At 61.8% G+C, this 21,665-nt stretch overlaps 2 protein-coding genes across 17 annotated transcripts in view; both read left to right on the forward strand.

The window, feature by feature from the left end:
- Window positions 1-7,217, forward strand: part of MAST3 (microtubule associated serine/threonine kinase 3) — a 48,494-nt gene extending 41,277 nt beyond the window's left edge. For all 16 annotated transcript variants that reach the window (XM_081287526.1, XM_081287520.1, XM_081287514.1 and 13 more), the window contains 8 exons: window positions 924-1,060; window positions 1,538-1,782; window positions 2,167-2,388; window positions 2,645-2,871; window positions 3,086-3,208; window positions 3,727-3,863; window positions 3,942-4,126; window positions 5,210-7,217. In XM_081287526.1, the coding sequence (XP_081143652.1) occupies window positions 924-1,060; window positions 1,538-1,782; window positions 2,167-2,388; window positions 2,645-2,871; window positions 3,086-3,208; window positions 3,727-3,863; window positions 3,942-4,126; window positions 5,210-5,730 (1,797 nt within the window). In that variant the 3' untranslated portion in view covers window positions 5,731-7,217. The remainder of the gene's footprint in view (window positions 1-923; window positions 1,061-1,537; window positions 1,783-2,166; window positions 2,389-2,644; window positions 2,872-3,085; window positions 3,209-3,726; window positions 3,864-3,941; window positions 4,127-5,209) is intronic.
- A 1,162-nt stretch (window positions 7,218-8,379) lies between these two features.
- PIK3R2 (phosphoinositide-3-kinase regulatory subunit 2) lies at window positions 8,380-19,898 on the forward strand. The gene is made up of 16 exons (XM_081287531.1): window positions 8,380-8,521; window positions 10,222-10,941; window positions 13,714-13,806; window positions 14,131-14,181; window positions 14,284-14,415; window positions 14,507-14,717; window positions 15,055-15,140; window positions 15,317-15,425; window positions 15,519-15,617; window positions 15,737-15,917; window positions 16,024-16,149; window positions 17,295-17,437; window positions 17,630-17,806; window positions 18,460-18,531; window positions 18,690-18,860; window positions 19,009-19,898. The coding sequence occupies exons 2-16, from the start codon at window positions 10,626-10,628 to the stop codon at window positions 19,214-19,216; spliced, it is 2,175 nt and encodes a 724-aa protein (XP_081143657.1). The 5' UTR covers window positions 8,380-8,521; window positions 10,222-10,625; the 3' UTR covers window positions 19,217-19,898.
- Window positions 19,899-21,665: the final 1,767 nt, after the last annotated feature.

A 21,665-nucleotide genomic window follows, 5' to 3' on the forward strand; every position in this document is an offset into this window, starting at 1 on the left:
ACAGGGTCTCACTGAGTTGCTTAGCGCCTCGATTTTCCGAGGCTGGCTTTGAACTCGTGATCCTCCTGCCTCAGCCTCCCAAGCGCTGGGATGGCAGGCGTGTACCTCCACGCCCGCTGTGTGTGCTTTGTAAATTGTAATAAAACACATACAACAAAGCTCACCTTTCGGCCACACTGAAGTGCACAACTTAGTGGCGTTTAGCACAGTCACAATGTGTCAGTCCCAGCCCTGTCCAGCTCCAGAGCATCAGCACCACCCTAAAGGAGACCCCGTCCCTGCCAGCGCCCCCAGCCCCCGCCAGCGCCTGCAGCCCCTGATCTGCTTCCTGTCCTCGTGGACACACCTGTTCTGGACATTCCACGCCACGTGGCCTTTTGCTGGCTTCTGACACTCAATGTCATGTTTTCAGCGTCCATCCACCTTGTGTTCTGCTGCTGCTTCTGCCCTTTACGGCTCAGAGGGTTCTTCTGTGTGGCTGGACCACGTTCTGTTGGTCAGCCATCTGCTGGAGGACACTTGTGGTGCTTCTTCCTTGTGGTGACAGCCCTGGATGCTGTGCTGGGTGCTGGGTGCTGTGCTGAGTACTGGGTGCTGTGCTGGGTGTTATTCTTCACCCCCACAAGCTTATGTTAAATGCCTCCCTTTATTTAAAGTTAGGTCAAAAATCCCTCTGCTCTGCTTTGGGCTGGGCCCTGGGTGGGACTCTGTGGTCACAAATAGAAGCCCCACCTCTGACCCAGTGGCTAGGCCACGCTGAGCCTCAAGTTTCCTCATCTGTACATCAAGCTAAAGACCATTGTCTTTGGAGGGAGTTAAACGGAGGCACCTGGCAGTGAGGAGGCGCGCGGCCTGGCCGGCCCCTGGTGCGGCTGCGGCTGCCCTCGCCCTCATCATCCCTGTGGTCTTTCGCCGCCTCTCAGGTCTACAGCAGCTCTGAGTTCCTGGCCGTCCAGCCCACACCTACCTTCACTGAAAGGAGCTACAGTGAGGACCGAGAGGAAGGGTGGGAGCGCAGCAGCGAAGGGGAGAATGGCCGTCGGCCGAGCACTGAAGTCCGGTAGGTGGGCCAAGGGTGTAGGCAGATCCAACCTCTCAGCCTGCTGAGGTTGAAGGAGCTTCCCAGTGGCCCAGTAGAAAAGGGTCAGACACATTGGCCAGATTATCAGACCCCTCCTAACCTCACTCCCTTTGACTCTGCATTCCTAATCGCACCAAAAATTAAAGCAGCTGTGCACCATCACACCGCTGGGCTTTTGCTTACACTGTTCCTTCTGTCCAGAATGTCTTGTTAACAAACTCCTATTCATCCTTCAAAGCCCAGACCCAACAGAAACAATCAGTGTCTGCTGGAGAATGGGTGTTGGAGGCTGGGTTTTAAAGGTCAAATAGGAGTTCTCCAGGCACTGCAGAGGCCTCCCCTGTATTGCACCTGTATTGCCTCAGCCTCCAGGCTGAGTGAGATATGGCCCAGGAGGGGCCACGTATGCTGAGGTGCAGGCACCTGGTCAGAGGGACTCGGCTCTCCTCCCGGCAGGCTAAGGTCCTGGACGTCCTCCGGTTCCTCCTGTCACTCATCTTCGTGGCAGCCTGAGCGGGGCCCCAGCCCATCCCTCCTGAGCACCATCAGCCTAGACACGATGCCCAAGTTTGCCTTCTCTTCAGAGGACGAGGGAGCAGGCCCAGCCTCTGGGGACCCTAAGAAACCCGTCTTCATTCTGGGGGAGCCCGACCCCCCTCCACCAGCCACCCCAGTGGTGCCCAAGCCCTCAAGCCTTTCCGGTGAGGGGACCCGGGGGCAGGAGGTCGTGAACTTTCCCAGAAGGGGGCTGTCTGCAGGGGGCTTTGGGGTGCGCAGGGTTCCCCAGGGCTCGCACCGACACCAGGAGAGGCCGGGCCCCAGGGAGGCCTCAGGCCCCCAGAGCCGCCGTCTGGAGGGCGACAGCCCCAGCTTCCTAGGGTCAAGATGGGGTTGGGGAGCCCCAGAGGACACAGAGGTCCCACTGGGAGGGAGAGAAGGCGCCTCCAGGAAAGGGAGGGGACTCTGTGGCGTCTCCTGGGCGCAGTTCGGGAAGGGTGTGCAGGGACAGGGAACGAGGCGGGGGCAGCTGTGTGTATGCTAACTGGGAAGGAGGGGCGCCCGGTGACCTCGCCCACCCCCCTCAGCTGACACAGCGGCCCTGAGCCACGCGCGCCTGCGGAGCAACAGCACGGGTGCCCGCCACTCCACACCCCGGCCCCTGGATGCCGGCCGGGGCCGCCGCCTCGGGGGCCCGAGAGACCCAGGCCCCGAGAAGTCCCGGGCCTCCCCCAGCAGTGGCGGGAGCAGCGGGGGACGTGTGCCCAAGTCAGCGTCCGTCTCCGCCCTGTCGCTCATCATCACAGCAGGTAACAGCTGAGGCTCCGTCTTGGCCTGATGCTACCCAGGTGTGTGTCACCAGCAGGCCCAGGACAGCTATGGAGCTGGGAGGGGGTCCCGAGCGGGTCCCCTTGGGCTGAGCCCTAGAGGAGGAAGTGCTGGTGCCTGGGGACCAGCTCCAGGCCTGGGGACATCTGTGCTGCTGACCCCCGGCCACCCTGCCCACCGTGGGGGAGGAGGCTGCCCTGTGGGCACTCACAGGGAGTGACTCCCCGATGCCCACAGATGACGGCAGCGGCGGCCCCCTCATGAGCCCCCTGTCCCCGCGCTCCCTGTCCTCGAACCCGTCCTCCCGAGACTCCTCCCCCAGCCGGGACCCGTCCCCCGTGTGCGGCAGCCTGCGGCCCCCCATCGTCATCCACAGCTCGGGCAAGAAGTACGGCTTCAGCTTGCGGGCCATCCGGGTCTACATGGGTGACAGTGACGTCTACACCGTGCACCACGTTGTCTGGGTGAGTGGGGGGGCACCCAGGGTGAGTGGGGACAGCAGGGTGTCCTGCGAGTGTGGCTCCCACCAGTGGCAGAGGCAGCTGGTGGCAGGGGCGCACGGTGGCAGGGGCACCGATGCCCCCCACTGCCCAGCGCAGGGAAGCCGAGGCCTGAGGGCAGCAGCTGGGACCCCGGGACGTGGGGTGCCATCCCTGAGCCTTGTCCCCCTGTCCCCAGAGCGTGGAGGACGGGAGCCCCGCCCAGGAGGCGGGCCTGCGCGCTGGCGACCTGCTCACGCATATCAACGGGGAGTCGGTGCTGGGGCTGGTGCACATGGACGTGGTGGAGCTGCTGCTGAAGGTGCCCGCGCAGCGTCCGCTCTGGGCCTCGCGTCCCCTTCCCTCTGCCCCCTTGTGACCTGCCAGAAGCCATCCTGTCCCCCGGCCACCCAGTGTGGCTCGCCCCAGCCCCCTGTGGCCATGGGCAGCCGACCTAGGACCGTGCGCAGGACACGGATGAGCAACGGGGTGGGGCCGAGGCGGGCGCTGCTGGTAGCTCCCGGGACCATGTGGGGTCGTGGATGGCTCCAGGTGGCGGGGCGGAGACCGTGGGCTGTGTCTTTGACCCTGTGGGTGGCAGGCCATGAGGTGAGGGGTGTGTGGACAGGGAAGGGGGGACACTGGGCAAAGAAATGGACGGGGGGGGGGGTTGGCCCCTTGTCTGGTGCGCAGGGCTCCGGGCTCCATCCCAGCCCAGACCGCCGGGCCCTGGGAGGCGGAGCTGGAGGGCATTCAGTGCTGGGGACGGAGCTGGGTCGCCTGGCGGATCCCAGCACCAGAGCACAGGGGCCTGCAGGCGACCCTGCCATCTGTCCACAGAGCGGTAACAAGCTCTCCCTGCGGACCACGGCCCTGGAGAACACGTCCATCAAGGTGGGCCCGGCGCGGAAGAACGTGGCCAAGGGCCGCATGGCGCGCAGGAGCAAGCGGAGCCGCCGGCGGGAGACCCAGGACCGGTGAGCGGCGGGCTGCGGGGACGCGGGGCGCAGGCACCCACTTCCCGTTGCTCATCGTGTCCTCCGCACGGTCCCCAGGCGAAAGTCGCTCTTCAAGAAGATCTCCAAGCAGCCCGCCTCCGCGCTGCACACCAGCCGCAGCTTCTCCTCCGGCCTCCACCACTCGCTGTCCTCCAGCGAGAGCCTCCCAGGCTCGCCCACGCACAGCCTCTCCCCCAGCCCCACCACGCCCTGCCGCAGCCCCGCCCCCGACGCCCCAGCAGGTGGGTGCGCACCCAGTCCCCAGAGGGCTGGTCCCCAGAAAGGAGGCAGCAGGACTGGGGACAGGGGTGACCACCTGGAGCCTTCCAGCCTCCTAGGACCTAAAAGGCAACCTGGGGTGGCCAGAGACAGATGTGGGGGTCGGGGGAAGGGGGTGCCCAGCCGAGGAACACCGTGAGCCCTGGAGCAGAAGGGAAAGCAGGAGGCGGCTGCTGGCGCTTTAGGGAACAAGACCCCGCCAAAAAACTGGGTTTAAAATGAGGGGCGACAGGGGGCCATGGAGACTGAACTGGGTGGGGAAGGCCAGTCTGAGTGTTAGAAAATTGTTGACTTGACCTGACCTTGAGAGCCCCTAGTCTTCAAAAGGTAGACAGATCTGGGCTAAGTGGCTCACACCTGTAGTTTCAGCTGCTCAGGGGCCTGAGGCAGGAGGATCACAAGTTCAAGGCCAGCCTGGGCAACTTAGCAAGACCCTGTCTCAAAATAAAATTAAAAAGGGCTGGGGGTATGGCTCAATGGTACATCATTTGCTTAGCATGTGAAAGGCCCTCAGATCAGTCCCCAGTACCATTTTTTTAAAAAGCCTGTGCCGTGGCACCTGCCTATAATCCCAGCAACTCTGGAGGCTGAGACAGGAGGTTCACAAGTTGGAGGCCAGCCTCAGCAATTTAGTAAATCCATAAGCAACTTTGTAAAACTCTGTCTCAAAATATTAAAAGGGCCAGGGATGTGGCTCAGTGGTAGAGCACCACTGGCTCAATCCCGAGCCACCCCATACCCCCCAACCCCCCACTCCCCGCCAAAAAGACACACACGCTACTGGGAAAGGGTCAGACCTGAAGGAGGGAGAAACTGAGGCAATTCACAGGGGAGGCAGGGAAGGCTTCCTGGAGCAAGGGGTGAGAGGGCTGGGCTTTGATGGTTGAGTAGGAGTTCGCCGAATCTAGGCCAAGGGAAGGGCCCTGTGCAGATGGGTGGCAACGGTGAAAGATGTGGGCTTTGGCAGGTTTGGTCGGTCCCAGGGCCCCACCTGCAGGCTGGGGACCTTGAGGCTGGTGGCTCTGACCTGTGCTTGTCACCCACAGATACTGCGTCCCCACCCAGCGTGTCCCCGAGCTCCAGCAGCCCTGCCTCCCCAGCCGCTGCTGGCCACACCCGCCCCAGCTCCCTGCATGGCCTGGCTGCCAAACTGGGGCCACCACGCCACAAGACTGGCCGCCGCAAGTCCACGAGCAGCATCCCTCCCTCCCCGCTGGCCTGTCCACCCGTGGCCGCAGCCCCACCGCGCTCACCCTCACCCCTGCCCGGGCACCCCACCCCCCGGTCCCCGCGGCTGCGTCGGGGCCAGTCAGCTGACAAGCTGGGCACAGGAGAGCGGCTGGATGCGGAGCCCGGACGCCGCAGCCGCGGGCAGGACTCGGAGCTGGTGGTGATGCGGCGGCTGCACCTGTCCGAGCGCCGAGACTCCTTCAAGAAGCAGGAGGCGGTGCAGGAGGTGAGCTTCGACGAGCCGCCGGAGGAGGGCGCTGTGCTGCTCGCCGCGGTGCCGCAGATCGCGGTGGAAGGCGCCGAGAGCGCGCCCGGAGCCCCGACCGCGAAGGACTGAGCCCAGCCGCCGCTCCCGGGCCTCGAAGCCACGCGTTCTTCGTGCTGTCTTTTTCCGTAAAGTCACGCCTGGATGGAGACTGACACATCAGCCTGCGACACCTAGAAGGCAAAAGCCATCTCGTCCTTGCTGGAGGGAGGAGGCGCCTCCCTCGTATTCTGGTGGCCTTGGGGCAGGAGGAGCAGGGATGGGGGCCGCGGGCGATGTTGTAAATAGCAGCGAGTCCTTGCAACTAATTTATTACTTTTTATAAGCAATAGTCAGGCTGGCCGTTCCTCCGCTGCCAGGTCTGGCCCCAGGCACCTGAGACCCCGACTGCAGACCCTGCCCTCTGGGCTGAGAAGGAAGCACTTTGGACAAGTCGTGTGTGTTTGTGTTTTCTAGTTTGTACTTTCAAAGTGTGTGTGTGTGTGTGTGTGTGTGTCCGTCCTGATCCCATTTCCAACCCAAGATTGATTTGAGAGGATGCAACCAAGCTCACTGGTCCAGTCCGGGTTTGGATATGACCTGGAGGGTCCACAAATTGTGCTTCCCCCAAAACAATCTAATCTCAATGATCTGGATTCTGAGGGTCACTTCCCGCTGTCACAGCTGCCATCCCCAATCCATCCTTGCTAGAGTCCGCCTCCAATCCTGCAGGTAGTGGGCATGGGAGTGGGGCTTTGATGGATGAGTAGGAGCTCACCAGGTCTAGACAGAGGTCTCCTACTCCACTGGCAGGTGTCCCCGATGCCCTGGGAGGCACAGGCCTCAAAGGCTACTGCCAAGGAGGGGGTGTCTACTCTGGACAAAATCCCATGTGTTCAAGGTCCACCAGAGTGAGCCCTTGACCATGGTATGTCTGAAACATCCATCAGCAGGTCCCTCAGTGTCAGAGCCTCCCTGGGAAGATGTTCCAATGAGGAAGGCCAGCTGAGGGCAACAAGACCCAGGTTTGAATTTCAGCTTCACTGTGTGGCTCTGGGAAAATGGCTTTCCCACTCTGTGCCTGAGTTTCCTTGTGTTTACAAGACTAATCCCAATGACTATTTATTAAGCACCTACTGTGTGCCAAGCGCTTTTACTCATGGCTTCTCCCTCTGCCGGCCTCTAGAAGGCTGGAGGTGGTATTGTTATCTCTATTGTACAGTCCAAGCAGCTGAGGCCCAGCAAGGGGCAGAGACTTGGCCCAGGGAGGGTCCTGGTAGAAGAGAGCATCTGCCAGGCCCTGTTGCAGGCAGTATCATCAAGAGAGCTTGAGCGGTGTCAGCTACAGCAGATTCTAACCCCAGCTCTTTCCCAGTGATGCTGCGAGTGACCCGCTGGACACCTGGGAGGCAGCTGGTGAGACTGCTCACCCCCCTGGTGAGGGAGATTCCCGCGCTGCAGCCTGCTCTGCATTCCTCCCTGAGCCCTCACGCTGCCTGGTGTTGAAGGGCAGACCTCGGCTGTGCATGATTCGCCCCTCCGTCCATCCTGGAGCTGGCAGTGAATAAAAGCCACACTTACAAAGAGGAGGTCTCATGTCTGTTTGTGAGGGGCTGCGAAGGGGGCAAAGGACGGGAATGGGGAGAAAATTGACTCGGTTCAAAGTCACGTGAAATGGGTTACGGAGACTGAAGATGCCCTTGATTCTCTCTGGCATCTTCTCCGACCCTGGCCCCCTGATGCCCTTTCCCTAGGAGTGCCCATCATGGGAACTACCCTTAAAACCTTCAGCCTGCCAGGTACGAGTAGCCTCTGCTACTCTAAGGGGCTGGGGCGGAAGGATGCCTTGAGGGTGGGAGTTCGAAACCAGCCTGAGCAACACTACGAGACCCGCCGCTCTCTCCCCAAAACAAACAAAACCTTCGGATACTCGTCTGGAGTCCTGAGCTATGTTAATAAAGACAAAGCCATCGTCGTGTCCTTTGTATTCTGATCTTTGCTTGGGCTGTGCCATGCACTGTGCCCCACCCCGAACCCAGCCCGAGTGCTGTCGGCTATTTCCGGAGCTCTCCACAGTCTGAGAAACATCCTTGGCCACGCCCCCAGTTCCGAGTGTCTTCAGCTGTTTCCGGAAACAATCGTGGATGTGTGCCCAAGTCAGCCACGTTCTTGCTCCGGCCGGGACTCGAGATTTTTCGGCTGTTTCCGGACGCTCCGGGTTGCCATGGAAACGCCTCTAATTCCGCCTCTTTCTCGGAGGCGGTCGGCTGTTTTCGGTGGCCAGCCCTTCCCCCGTTCCGTTGCCCACTTTCCTGAACCTGAGTCCCCCTCACCCGCCGTCTAGAACCGTCCATGCTTCGGAAACTTCCGGAATCTGACAGTAGCCTCTGGGCCTAAATTCTCAGAGTCTCCGTTTGGGACGAAGCACGCTTGGTTCTTTCCAGCAACTCCCCGCGGTCTCTCAGCTCAGCCTCTGTTCCACCAAACCAGCTGGAGCGCGTTCGGCTATTTCCGGACTTGCTCGGGGGTCTTTTGCTCCTGCCGAGTCCGGCTTCCACCGACCCGACCTTATTCGGCTACTTCCGTAACTGTTCGGCTGTCTCGCTGTAACCTCCAGCCGGCCAGTCCCGCGGGAGTACATTCGGCTCTTTCCGGAATCACTCAGGCGTTTTCCCCGCCCCGACTCCGCCTAGGTCTCGGTGAACTCGCCGGCCCGAATGCGCTCGTCCATTTCCGCCGGGGGCGGGCCCGGCCGCTCGGAACCGCGGCGGCGGCTGACGAGGGGATCCCGCGGCTGCGGCGACGGCGGCCGCGGTGGAGCCACGGGGCGGATTCGGCTCAACGTGACGGCGGCCGCGGCGGCGGCGGTGGCGGTCGCGACCAGGTGAGTCCCTAGTGTCCGTCGTGGCAGGAGGGGCTGGGAGTGCACTGAATGCGGGGCTCCTAGGCAGATTACAGGGCCCCTGTGGAAGCCGGACCACAGGCGCGGGCTGCATCGGGCCCCGCGGGAACTGGGGGGCCGCAGGGAAGGGGAGGCGTCGGGCTCCCTCCGCAGCCGTGCAACCTGCCCGGGACGGTCGGGACGCAACGGGGGATTTCGCGGCGGAGATCCAGGGCCGGAGCCGCGGTCCCCCATGCAAGAAGGCCCCGTCTGGAGTGTGGCCTCGAGCGGTAACGAGGGGCGCCCAGCACTGGGGCACAATGGGGTGCAGGAGGGTCTGGGGTCGATCCCACTTCCGGTCTCCTGGCTGGGCTGCGGAGTCCACTCAGGCCCGAGTGTGCGTCTGCGTGAGCACGCAGGCAGTGTGTCCACCCGCGGAGCCCCCAGCCCTGCTGGGGCTCCCTCGCCTCTCGAATTCGGGGAGCGCCGTTTCCCCAGCGTGTGCAAACGCGTGCACACCGGGGCGCGGGGACGGCCAGGCAGGCGGATCCAGGAGGTTTCCTGGATTTCGTATCCGGGCCTCAGTTTCCCCACCTGTAGAATGTGGGTGACCAGGTTCAGAGAGCTGGTTTATTCGGGCACCTGAGAATGTGGAGCCCCGGCTCTGTGCTCAGACACCTCCTGACAGTCTCTGTGGCCTGGGGCTAAACCCCAGACCCTTGGCACGAGGCCCTTGTTGGATGGCGCCTTTTCTTCTAGCCACCTGAACTCTTGGCAAGTGACTTGCTGCTGCCAGGCCTTGGCATGTACCTTTGCAGAGGCTGGGAGGAGCCTGGTGTGTCCTCTTAGCTCTGAGGCAGATTCTCTAGACTGCACACCCCCGCCCCGGCCCCATCCTCACAGGAGAACCAGATCTGCAGGGCTGGGGCTGGGAACATGGAGGCCCCATCTCTGCTCCTCCAGGCCTGAGCTCCTGGGGGACAGTCATCACTCAGCACCTGGCATCTACCTCCCTTGGCGGCCACAGTGCCCTCCTCCTGTCCACCCTCTCCTGGCTCCCTGTCCTACCCTGTAGCTAAAGTCTGGCTGGCTCTTTGCCACACCTCCCCCCCTACTTTTTGCACCTATTGTGGGCCCCAGATAGCCAAGCTAGGGACACCCCCAGCCCCCTGCCTGCTCCCCTGCAGAGACTGGAAGTCCCTGTGCTTGGACTTACTCTGCAGGTGCCAAGGGCTTTCCCTGGCCTTCCTGCCCTACCCTGTGCACCCTCTGCTGCCTCCTCCTCTGCTCCACCGGCCCCCAAGTACTTTGGAGTGGCTCCCCTTTCACCCTGCTTGCTCTGAGCACCACTGGCCATGTGACAGCCACCGCCTCAGCTCCATCTGGGCCTGGGTGTGAGTCCTCGCTTCTCCCTGGCCCATGGAGTGGCCCTACAGAGACCTCCCTGCTCTGAGCCTGGTTCCCATCTGGAACGAGGATGAGGAGCTCGCTCAGCTGAGCATGAAGTTTGTCCAGCTCCACTCCCCACAGCCCTGAGGGAGGGCTGCTAATGCACCCAATATACAAACGGGGAAACTGAGGACAGGAAGGGCACCCAAGGCCACCCAGCGATTCAGGGGGTTCCGGCCCAGGATTTGGATTTGGGCCCATCTCTGTGTCAAGGGTGTGCATCATCTGACAGTCACTGCCCTGTCCACCTGCAGGTCAGCGACCCTGGCCAAGCATGGTGGCAACCTGTGCCCTTGGCTCCCCCGGCTCCCTCACCTGGTACAGCTGGAGGAGCTGCCAGCCTCGGGCACTGATGGCCCCTCTCCTGAGGGAGTGATCTGCCTGCTCCAGCGCCCCTCTCCCATGGGGAACGCAGTGGCCAAGTGAACTGCAATCACTGCACCAGCCCCCGCCCTGCAGCTGGCGCATGGTGGACACAGCAACAAGTGGCCGTCACGGAGTCATGGAATGATGGTGCGGAGCCAGGCATGAGCGGCCCCCAGGGTCGCCTTTGACTTCTGCTGGAAATCGAGGCCTGAGCACCCCAAGCCCACCCAGTGGATGGGGCCGTCAGGGCCCTGAGCAGCTGCCTGACCATCCCATCACACGGCACCCAGCCATGGCCGACGGCTTCCAGTACCGTGCACTGTACCCGTTCCGCCGGGAGCGGCCAGAGGACCTGGAGCTGCTACCCGGCGACGTGCTGGTGGTGAGCCGGGCTGCGCTGCAGGCACTGGGCGTGGCGGAGGGCGGTGAGCGCTGCCCACAGAGTGTAGGCTGGATGCCTGGCCTCAATGAGCGCACCCGACAGCGAGGTGACTTCCCTGGCACCTACGTGGAGTTCCTGGGGCCTGTGGCTCTGGCCCGGCCAGGCCCTCGACCACGAGGCCCCCGCCCACTTCCTGCCAGGCCCCGGGATGGGCCCCCCGAACCAGGTGAGCAGCAGGCAGAAGCCTTAGGAAGAGGATGTCCACTTGGACCCTCAGTCTTTTCTTCTTTGCAAGGAGGCACTGGGGTCTCTCTCAGGGGCGGAGGAATAAGGATATTGGTCGTTTATTAGATGTGTGTATGGGCCGCTGCTCTCAGCTCAGCACTGGACACAAAGCCTGGCCCTGCCCTCACAGGACTTCTAATTCAGGACGTGATGGGAAGGTGATAATTGGTGGCAGAGGCTGTGCGGAAGGTTTGCAGGGAGAAGCTGGGGTTGGAGGAACCCAGGCAGTGGGCACAGCAAGGGTGAGGGTGGTGACATAGCGATGGCAGGTTCAGGGGACGCTGGCAGGCTCAGACAGTGAGGAGTGCTGAGGAAGGTGGCCCACAGGAGGCGTGGACAGTGAGTGTTCATAGGATTCAGAGGCCCCATCTAGCTTCGTCCTACAGTTTGCAGATGGGGTTCCTGGTAGAACCCCTTTGATTTTACTTGGTTTTTAAAATCAAGGGAGCCAAAACCCAAGAGGGTGGGGTGCTCGGTAGAAAGGAGCCATCCCCACTTCCCAGGAGGGTGCCCGGAGCAGAGAGGCCGGGGCACTGAGCGAATGTGGGGCAGGCAGGGGCTGTGGGTTCCGGCCAGGAAACGGAGGCCCCAGTTGTGTCGAGGAGGTGCTGAGGACCAGCCTGGCCTGATCCAGCCCTCCCGCAGCCAAGGAAGCCCATGGACAGGTTGAGACCAAAGTATTCAGGGTCAGTCCCCAGGGAGGCCAAGGCCCCAGGGGGCGCCAGGCTGCTCTGCATGGTCCCCAGATGCTCAGGCCCGAGTCCCACAGCAGGGGGCAGAAGGGGGACGCAGAGGTTCTCAGCTTGGCTTGGGCCTCACAGCATCTGGCGTCTCCAGGGCCCAGGCCTGCGTCCTGCCTCGGCCTGAAGGAGCAGGAGGCGGCCCCATCCGGGCTCCAGGCCAGACTCTGCCTCTCCCCCTGGTAACAGCCGCCTCCCTCTGCCTGGCCTCGCTCCAGCCCCACACCATCTCCACTCGGGGCAGCTGCCCAGTCTCGCCCTCCAAACGTTCAGGGCCGTGACCTGCCAGGCTGCCCTCCGCAGAGCTGGGCTTCCCTCAGGAAATAGCAGCACTGGTCTGTGCGCCCTGGGAGCCAGTGGAGGCGGGTTTCCGCCATCAGGGCGCTGAGGCGGAGTCCCAGGGCCTCCTGGGCCTACCTGGCCAGCGTCCATGGGAGGCCCTGTGAAGGCCCGGCCTCTCTGAGCCCAAGTTGCTCATCTGTAAAATGGGGGCAGGGCCTGATCTCCGGGTCCTCCGGCTCCATTTGCACACGGGTCCCTGGTGGTCTCTGGGTTGAATTTGCAGAACCAAGGCCCGCCCCCTCCTCTCTCCTGCTGTTTCTTTTTTTTTTTTTTTTTTTTTTTTTTTTTTGGCACATTCCATGCAGCTGGGGCTCTGCCGGCTCCAGGCCCCACCTGGCCTGTCACTCAGCGGCCCCACAGGCCCCAGCTTGCCCCTGCCCTGTGCCAGGGCGTCCTGCTGAGGGCCAGAGCCGCATCAAATGGTGGCGCAGCAGCAGGAGCCTGCTGGGGCGGGAGGCCAGCACACAGAGAACCCCCAGGAACACAGGGTGGGGGGGTGTTGGCCCCAGACCCTGGCGCCTGCCCACTGGGAGGGGTTCCAGCCTTTTCAAAAAGGGAAGAGAGGGCTGGGGATGTGGCTCAAGCGGTAGCGCGCTCACCTGGCATGCGTGCGGCCCGGGTTCGATCCTCAGCACCACATACCAACAAAGATGTTGTGTCCGCCCAGAACTAAAAAATAAATATTAAAAAAAAAAAAAAGGAAGAGAATTTAGAAGCAGAATGACTTAGGAGGTGAGGAAGGGTCGCTGGAATAGCGGGTCAGAGGCATGCTTTCCTTCTCTTCTTTCTCAGTCACTTTTTTTTTTTCCATTTATATCAAAAAAGGAGAGACGGGCTGGGGTGTAGCTCAGTGGTAGAGAGCTCCCCTAGCACGTGTGAGGCCCTGGGTTCCATCCTCAGCACCTTCAAAGAAAGAAGAATCCCCTAAGGGCAGCCACTGAAACTCAACAGCAGGTTTGGGGCTCTGCCGCAGTTGTTGTGCGACTCTGGGTGCCCAACCTGCCTTCTCTGGCCCTCGGTTTCTTCGAGGGAAAACAGGCAGATGGGGTAGGCTGCTTTTCTTTCTGTGACTCTGGACAGTAGAAATGCCCTCTGTCATGTTTCTAGAACCCAGGAATCCCAAATCAGGGCCTGCTCCCTCTGCAGGAAGTCGGGGTGATCTCTTGCTCTGCCACCTCATGGTGTCTGCCGCCCTTCCTCGGCTTGGCCTGGCTCACTCCAGTCTCTGCAGCTATCTTCACATGGCCTTTAGACACCAGCTGGTGGCTTAGGGCCACCCTAGATCCAGGATGATCTGCTCTGGGCCAGATTTCCCTCTATTCTACCTGCAAAGACCCTACTTCCACAGAGCTGCAGGTCCCGGGGTCAGGGCTTGGACATCTTTTTGCATGGCCACTCTTCAGCCTGGCCTCTGAAGCTGTGTGACGTCTCTCGATGTCTCTTACTCCAGAAAATGGCCTCCCATCAGTTCAGCCCTCCCCGCGCCTCTTCCCCTCCGGCCTCCCCCGGGTGGTCCAGGTGCTGGGTGCTTGTCTGAGCCGGGTCCTGCCTGGAGCCATTTGAACCAAGCTCCACTGGGCAGAGGGACAGGGTCCTTCCAGGGACCTCACCAACCTGCTGTCCCCTACCAGGCCTCACCCTCCCCGACCTGCCTGAGCAGTTCTGCCCACCTGACGCGGCGCCCCCCATCCTGGTGAAGCTTGTGGAGACCTTTGAACAGATAGGTGAGCCTCAGCCTGGCCCTGACCCCGAGCTCTGCTTGCTCTCCTCCCTTGATGGGAGAAACCCCACATAGGGCTGCCCCGTGGCTGCGCTGAGGAGGCTGAGCCTGGGAGCACTGGGCTCCATGGGGGCGGGGCACCTGGGTGGCGATGGACCTGGAGGTGGCTCACAGTGCCCTTGGGAGATCTCCCTCCTTACCCCCTCTCCTCCTCTTAACCGTATCTCTGGGCTCCAAAGCCAGACTGCTGGGGTTGAGTGGCCACCCGATCCTTCCGTGGGGTCGGGCAACATTTAAGAGCTGACTCACTTGTCCCCTGACCCTCCAGGGCTGGACAGCGAACCCCACTGCAGGCCCGAGCTGCCCGCCCCACGCACAGGTGAGGGGAGCCTCCGTGGGCAGGGATGGGGGGAGCCGGCGGCGGTATCCCTGCAGGCTCCCCCCCCCAACAGCCGCTGGGCATGTCCCCCTGCACCCGCAGACTGGTCCCTGAGCGATGTGGATCAGTGGGACGCTGCTACCTTGTCGGATGGCATTAAGGGCTTCCTGCTGGCCTTGCCCACGCCCCTCCTGACACCTGAGGCCTCAGCAGAAGCCAGCCGGGCTTTGCGGGGTGAGCCTGCCGGCCGGGGAGCCAGGGACAGGGAGGGGTGGGTAGGCGGTCGCCCGCCCCGGCTCACCCAGCCCTTGCCTTCTGTTCTCAGAGGCTGCGGGGCCCGTGGGGCCGGTGCTGGAACCCCCGACGCTGCCACTGCACCGTGCTCTCACGCTGCGCTTCCTACTCCAGCACCTGGGCCGTGTGGCCCGTCACGCCCCAGCCCCGGGCCCTGCCATCCGCGCCCTGGGGGCCACCTTTGGGCCGCTGCTGCTGCGCACGCAGCCACCCTCACCGCCGCCAGGGGGCGCGCCTGATGGGTGAGCAGCAGCGCCATGGGGGCGGGGCTGAGTGGAGCAGAAGGGGCGGGGCGTCGCCTGAACCTGCGGGAGGGATCCAGGAAAGACCTGGGGCCAGGGCAGGAGACAGGTCTGGGCCGGTTAGGTGCTGCCTCTTGGTCTTCTCTGTGTCCTTGGGGACTGCACACACTAGGCAGGACTTGGCCTCACCTACCTGCGGGTGTCACCTACCCCTCTTCCCTGTACATACTTTCGTGTATAATGACCCCCAAGTGTGCGAGCACGAGAGGGGGTGTGCGCACCGCCATGTGAGGCCAGGACGCCCTCCCCGGCCCTCACCATGCTCCCGTTCCCCCAGGAGTGAGTCCAGCCCCAACTTCCCCGCGCTGCTGGTGGAGAAGCTGCTGCAGGAACACCTGGAAGAGCAGGAGGTCGTACCTCCAGGTAACACCCCCCCTTTTAAAAAATGATTGTCAGTTCGTACTCCTGGGGGACCATGAATGCGGATCTGGAGCCCTGCCGGATCTGGGGCCCTGCCGGTATGAACAGGCCCCATTGCAGTGGGAGATGGCTGCAGTATACAGTTGGTGCTTACTGTGCATTTGTTTTCCTGTCCCCAGCACTGCCACCTAAACCCTCCAAGGCAAAGCCAGCCCCCACAGGCCTGGCCAATGGGGGGAGCCCACCTTCCCTGCAGGACGCAGAGTGGTACTGGGGGGACATCTCCAGGTAGGGTCTCTGGGGTGGGGCTGGGGACCCAGGAGATGCCACTTGGGGTGTAGGATGTCCAGATTGGCAGCTCTTCCCTGGATGTCCCCACAGGGAGGAGGTGAACGAGAAACTCCGGGACACCCCAGATGGAACCTTTCTGGTTAGAGATGCATCCAGCAAGATCCAAGGGGAGTACACTCTCACCCTCAGGTGGGCCTGTCCCCTCAGGCTCTCTAGGGGTTACACAGGGGCTGGGACGGCCTGGTGTTGGCTGGAGGGCGGCGGTGAGGGCTGGGGCTGGTGCCGACTGCCCACCCTCCCTGCTGCAGGAAAGGCGGTAACAACAAGCTGATCAAGGTGTTCCACCGCGACGGCCACTACGGCTTCTCAGAGCCGCTCACCTTCTGCTCCGTGGTGGACCTCATCACCCACTACCGCCACGAGTCCCTGGCCCAGTACAACGCCAAGCTGGACACACGGCTCCTCTACCCCGTGTCCAAGTACCAGCAGGTCCGTGCCAGGCGGAGCCAGGGTGGGCAGCGCCTGGCTGGTTCCAGGGCCTCTGGCCCCAGGGGTGGCCAATCTTGGGTCTCCCCTGACCCCGTGGTATCTCCAGGACCAGGTGGTCAAGGAGGACAGCGTGGAGGCGGTGGGCGCCCAGCTCAAGGTCTACCACCAGCAGTACCAGGACAAGAGCCGCGAGTACGACCAGCTCTACGAGGAGTACACGCGCACCTCCCAGGTACTCCTGTGCTCGGGAGCCAGGGTGCCGGCCAGGGAGGCCAGGAGCCAAGGGTCCACCCGAGGCCACGAGGACAGGTGGCCTAGCATGTAGTTAACAAAAACAGAAAAGGGACAGATGAGAAGGGAGCAGCAGGCCCACAGAGTGGCCGTAGCAGGGCCTGGAGGTCCCGCTGAGAGCCTCCTTGCCTCTCTGGGACTGGGCTTCCCCTGTGCGCTCTGTAACCCAGGACCTGGGTTACTCTCGGTGCTCCCTAACCAGGGTGTGACTCTGAACGATTATAGCCTGATGAAGACCTGGGCCCCAGGACAGGAGGTCACAGGAATGGGGGCATTTTTTTAAAAGGAGGTTTTGTCACTCAAGGACTGTATCGGTGGGGGGATACTAGGGGTTGAAACCAGGGGCACCTTGCCACAAAGCCATGTCCTCCGCTCTTTTTATTATTATTTTTTGAGACAGGATCTCACTAAGTAGCATAGAGTATTGCTAAGTTGCTTAGGCTGGCCTCGAACTTGGAGTCCTCCTGCCTCAGCCACCCAAGTTGATGGGGTTGCAGACATGCACCCTGTGCCCGGCCCAAGGGCTGAATTAATATGCCTCTTTCTGCAAGTTGAGAGACAACAGATACAGTTAGAATGTCCTTTCTCTGCCAGTTGAAAGACATGCATAGAAAATGCTGAGTGTATGGGCTCCGGCTGCGGCTCAGCAGCGGGGCACTTGCCTAACGTGTGAGGCCCTGGGTTCAACCTTCAGCACCACATAAAAATAAATAAGTAAAATAAGTAGATTGTATCCAGCTACAACTAAAAAAGTATTTAAAAAAAAAAAAAAGTCCAGGGGTTTTTAAGGTGCCCAAAGGAAAGGGGAAGTTGGAGAGTGAGAGCTTGGTTTTTGTTTTGTTTGGTCTGGGGGTGGAACCCGGGGCCTGTGCATGGGAGGCCAGCTGAGCTGTCTCCCCAGCCAGGAGGAAGGTTTTGAAGGCTGAATAGGAGTTCGTTGTCTTCCACTAGACTAAGTGTTCCAGGAACGGTGTCCCGGGAGAGAACAGTTTGAGCAGGGTCTCCTTATCAGAGATGAGGTCGCCTTCATCCTCATGAGGGACTTTCGCGGAGTCCCTAGAGGTACTCTGCTTTGCCCCTCTCCAGGAGCTGCAGATGAAGCGCACAGCAATCGAGGCCTTCAATGAGACCATCAAGATCTTCGAGGAGCAGGGCCAGACGCAGGAGAAGTGCAGCAAGGAGTATCTGGAGCGCTTCCGGCGCGAGGGCAACGAGAAGGAGATGCAGCGGTGAGGCGCGCTGCCTGGGGTGGGGGTGGCGGCGGCGGCGGCGGGCGGGTGGGGTCTGCTGCACAGGCTTTGGAGGATGAGCAGGAGTTCGCCAAGGGACAAGGGGGGGTATGCTGTGCGCAAGGCTTAGAGGCTCACATTGTAGCCCTGGAGCCACCTGACGCCACTGACCCTTCCCCGGCCTGCCCCCAGGATCCTGCTGAACTCGGAGCGGCTCAAGTCCCGCATCGCAGAGATCCATGAAAGTCGCACAAAGCTGGAGCAGGACCTGCGGGCCCAGGCCTCGGACAACCGCGAGATCGACAAGCGCATGAACAGCCTCAAGCCCGACCTCATGCAGCTGCGCAAGATCCGCGACCAGTACCTCGTGTGAGTGGAGGCCCCAGGCCTGGCCTGTGCCCTTGCTCACCAGGCGGCCCCGCCTAGCCCCTGAAGACCCCTCGCTGGCCCCTGGGTCCCCTCCCTCTCTGCTAGCCCGGCTGCTGCTCCCTGGGCCTCTGACGCGGGAGCCCTGTTCTCGCAGGCGCTCCGCTCTGCCCCCTGGCGGCAGCCGCAGCCTCTGTCCAGCTCTCACCTCTCCAAGTGCCCGGCCAGGCGCCCTGCCCAGCACACATGCATATTAGCGCGTTTATTCCTTTCCAAACTCTTTGCCAAGTTTTCCCTTAGCTGGGGAAGCCGAGGCACAGGGCAGACAGCTTTGCTGGACAAAGGCCAACAGCAGTGCGGTGTTCCCCAGGACTGAGTCTCTCTGCGCGTGGTGATAAGGCCTTATCAGGGCCTGGGGGGTTTTAGGGCCTCCTAAATGTGAAGGTCAGTAGACAGGAGAGGCCGCTAGCAAGCAGCGCTTGGGAACCAGCGGCCCTTGACCAGGTCAAGGTCACCTCGTTATGGGATAGAAGTTATCCCGTCTCCTAGCAGCTGCCTCCCACGGGGCTGCCCGGGCCAGCTGCGCGCCCTCCCTGTTGCCCACCCCGCCCCCCAAGCAGCAGGTGCCCACCGTCCTCTTTCTTCTTGGTCCTCAGGTGGCTTACCCAAAAAGGTGCCCGGCAGAAGAAGATCAATGAGTGGTTGGGGATCAAAAACGAAACAGAGGAGTGAGTGACGACCTGGAAGAGGAGGACAGGGTGCTCCTTAGAGCAGGGGCCTGTGGCGGGCTGTGAAGGAGGAGTGGGAGGGAGTTCGCCAGGGAGGAAGCGCTGCAGGGCGGGGGCTGCAGATGAGTGACCAGGCCCCGTCCCTGCCCCCCCCACAGCCAGTACGCCCTGACGGAGGACGAGGAGGACCTCCCCCACCACGAGGAGCGCACGTGGTACGTGGGCAAGATCAACCGCACCCAGGCCGAGGAGATGCTCAGCGGCAAGCGCGACGGCACCTTCCTCATCCGCGAGAGCAGCCAGCGCGGCTGCTACGCCTGCTCTGTGGTGTGAGTGCCTCCGCGGGCCGGGAGAGCCCTTATTGAGCACCTACTGTGCGCCGGGCCCTTAGAGGACAGCCCCTCAGCTCCCCAGGAGGAGGCTGGCCAGGGGCGTGGGAGGAAGGGGCGCTTCTTGACCGGCCCTTGTCCCTCTCAGGGTGGACGGTGACACCAAGCACTGTGTCATCTACCGCACGGCCACCGGCTTCGGCTTCGCAGAGCCCTACAACCTGTACGGGTCGCTGAAGGAGCTGGTGCTGCACTACCAGCAGGCGTCCCTGGTGCAGCACAACGACGCGCTGCCCGTCACCCTGGCCCACCCCGTGCGCGCCCCCGGCCCTGGGCCGCCGCCCGCCGCGCGCTGAGCCCAGGACAGACCAGCCCCCAGGGTCCCCTCCCCGCTCGCTCTGCCCCCTTCCCGGCCTCCCTCCCATTCCTGGTCTCTGTCTCTGTTTCCACGTTGAGGGTCCTGCCCCTCCACCCCTGTCCCTGGACGGCGCCCCTCGCCCCGTCCCCGCAGTCCCCGGAGCCCCTCCCGGCTGCACCTCCATGTTTACAGAGGCCCCGGGCTGCGCGGCCCTGGCCTGGGCGCCCCGATTTTTAAGCCATAGACCTGGGGTCAGGGCAGGAAGGAACTTCGCTCGGCTGCTTCCAAGAACCTCGGCCGCCACCCTCGGGGCCGGGCGGGACCCGCCCCACGGACCCCAACTTCCCCTCCCGACACTGAAGTGAAACCGTCGCTGAGAGGCCGCGACAAGAGTCAAAAATAAACTGGTGAGCGCCTGCCCGGAGCCCAGGCCTCCAGGCTGCGCGCCGGGTGACCGCTGTGACACTGCCCACAGTACCTCCACTGACCAGGTTCAGGCTCCTCCCGGTCGTGTTGGGTTTCGATTTGTTTTTCCTGACTGTAAGCTCCCCCTCGGCCTCTTGGGCCGAGGGCCCTGTTTTCTACACTGCCCGGGACCCCGCTGCCCACCTGCCAGGCTGGGCGCAGCTTTTGTACGGTACGACGTTGTTACGACATGGAGATAAAACGTTTGAACGTGGGCCCGAGTGTGTCCTTCATGCCTGGGATTCTCTGCAGTCCCCATGTGCAGGGGGACCCTGGCGTGCATGGGTCACAGTGGCCAGGACTGTGGGTTTAACCTCAGGCCACCTCCCAGTGCCAAGGCCTTCACTCCCCCACACTGGGCCACATGAGTCCAGAGGACTCCACACCCACCTAGTGTCCCTCGGGAGAGCCACCCGCTCAGCCCCCAGCTCCTGCTCAGGGGTACCCGGGGCCTCCTCTGGCTCTGACCAGCTTCCAGGTTTGAGTCCCTGCTGGGCCACCAGCTGTGCCCTCAGAAGAAGTCACCTCCCTTCTCTGATCTGCAGCTTCCTCCTTGTCGAGTGGTATCAACAGTCCCGACACTCCTCGTGCCACCCGGAGGGTGCCCCATGTCCTCAGATGCATACAGCTACTGTGAGGCCCTCCCTGGCCCCCTCTAGACATTTGTTCAACACTCGGGGACCATGACCCAGGGCAGGTCCCAGGGTCCTGCACCTCTCGGACCCGGGCTTCTAGTTGCCACCCTCTGGGGAGCAGAGAACCCCCCTGCTCCCCGCAAGACCTCACATGCAACCGGTGGCCCACGCCTGTCATCCCAGCGGCTCAGGAGGCTGAGGCAGGAGGATCTCAAGTCCAAAGCCAGCCTCAGCAACAGGGAGGTGCTAAGAAACTCAGTGAGGCCCTGTCTCTACATAAAAGACAAAATGGGGCTGGGGATGTGGCTTCATGGTTGAGTGCCCCTGGGCTCAATCCCCACTACAAAAGAAAAAAAAAATCCCACATGCCTGGGCAGCTTGGAGGAAATCAACCAAAAACCCCCGTCCAGGCGACTGCTGTACTCTCAGGACAAGACAGCTTCCTCTGAGTCCCCAAGCTCCTTTCCTGTCACATGCCCAGCTGGAGATGTTCCATAAGTAACTCCAGCCTGTAGGATGCCTCCTGTTGCTTGTGTGGTCACAGGACAAAAGCCCTCTGCCCACGCCCCAGCCAGACTGGGCCAGGGGTAGGAGGTGTTTGGCAACAGCCTATGTGGTCTTTACACTCAAATCACCATGCAGCTTGCTGTGCATCTTTGGCAAAGTTGCCTAACCTCTCTGATCACAGCTTTCTCAATACCAGATGGAGTCTGTAGTTGCTATCCCTGGCCACGACTAGATGCCTCTGAGGGTTCAGTGATACATTGAGTTGTGGCCCCAACCTGGGCCTGACACCAAGCATACAAGTTAAATGATGAGGGTACTTAACATGACTTCCTCCATTAGGGAAGACACCAAGGAACCACAGGAAAAATTGTAGCAATTTTATTTATTATTGCTTCAGTCTCACCCAGCACAGGCTGAGGGCACAGTAATGTCCTGAAGACGAAGTGCTGAATCTTGGGAAGAACTTAAGACATAAATAGCAGGCACAGTGGTGCGCGCCTGTAATTCTGACGCGGGAGACTGAGGCAGGAGGATCACAAGTGTGATGCAGCCTGTGTAACTTAACAAGACCCGTCTCAACACGAAAATGGCTGGGGTGTGCGTGGCTATTTTAGAGCACCCTGGGTTTGATTCCCAGTATCACACATTAAAAAAAAGGAAATGGAGGGGCTCGGGTGAGGGTCAGTGGCTGAGTAGGTGCTCAGCCTGGGCGAGGCCTTGGGTTTCATCCCCAGCACCACAAAAATGAAGAGGAGGAGCCAGGCTTTGTTACTGGCTTGGTCCTCCTAGGGACAGGACATGGGGTCTCTGTCTCTGGGGCTTCAGGGAAACTCTGGCTCC

Source organism: Spermophilus citellus (assembly GCF_964194105.1).
Source record: "Spermophilus citellus genome assembly, chromosome: 3".
NCBI lineage: Eukaryota > Metazoa > Chordata > Mammalia > Rodentia > Sciuridae > Spermophilus > Spermophilus citellus.

What these genes read in the sequence shown, in the direction of transcription:
- PIK3R2 (XM_081287531.1), top strand. Translation starts at nt 10,626, where the DNA reads ATGGCCGACGGCTTCCAGTACCGTGCACTGTACCCGTTCCGCCGGGAG. An exon ending in GAGTACACTCTCACCCTCAG is followed by an intron (nt 15,618 to 15,736) that starts GTGGGCCTGTCC and finishes TCCCTGCTGCAG; the next exon opens with GAAAGGCGGTAACAACAAGC. An exon ending in AACGAGAAGGAGATGCAGCG is followed by an intron (nt 17,438 to 17,629) that starts GTGAGGCGCGCT and finishes GCCTGCCCCCAG; the next exon opens with GATCCTGCTGAACTCGGAGC.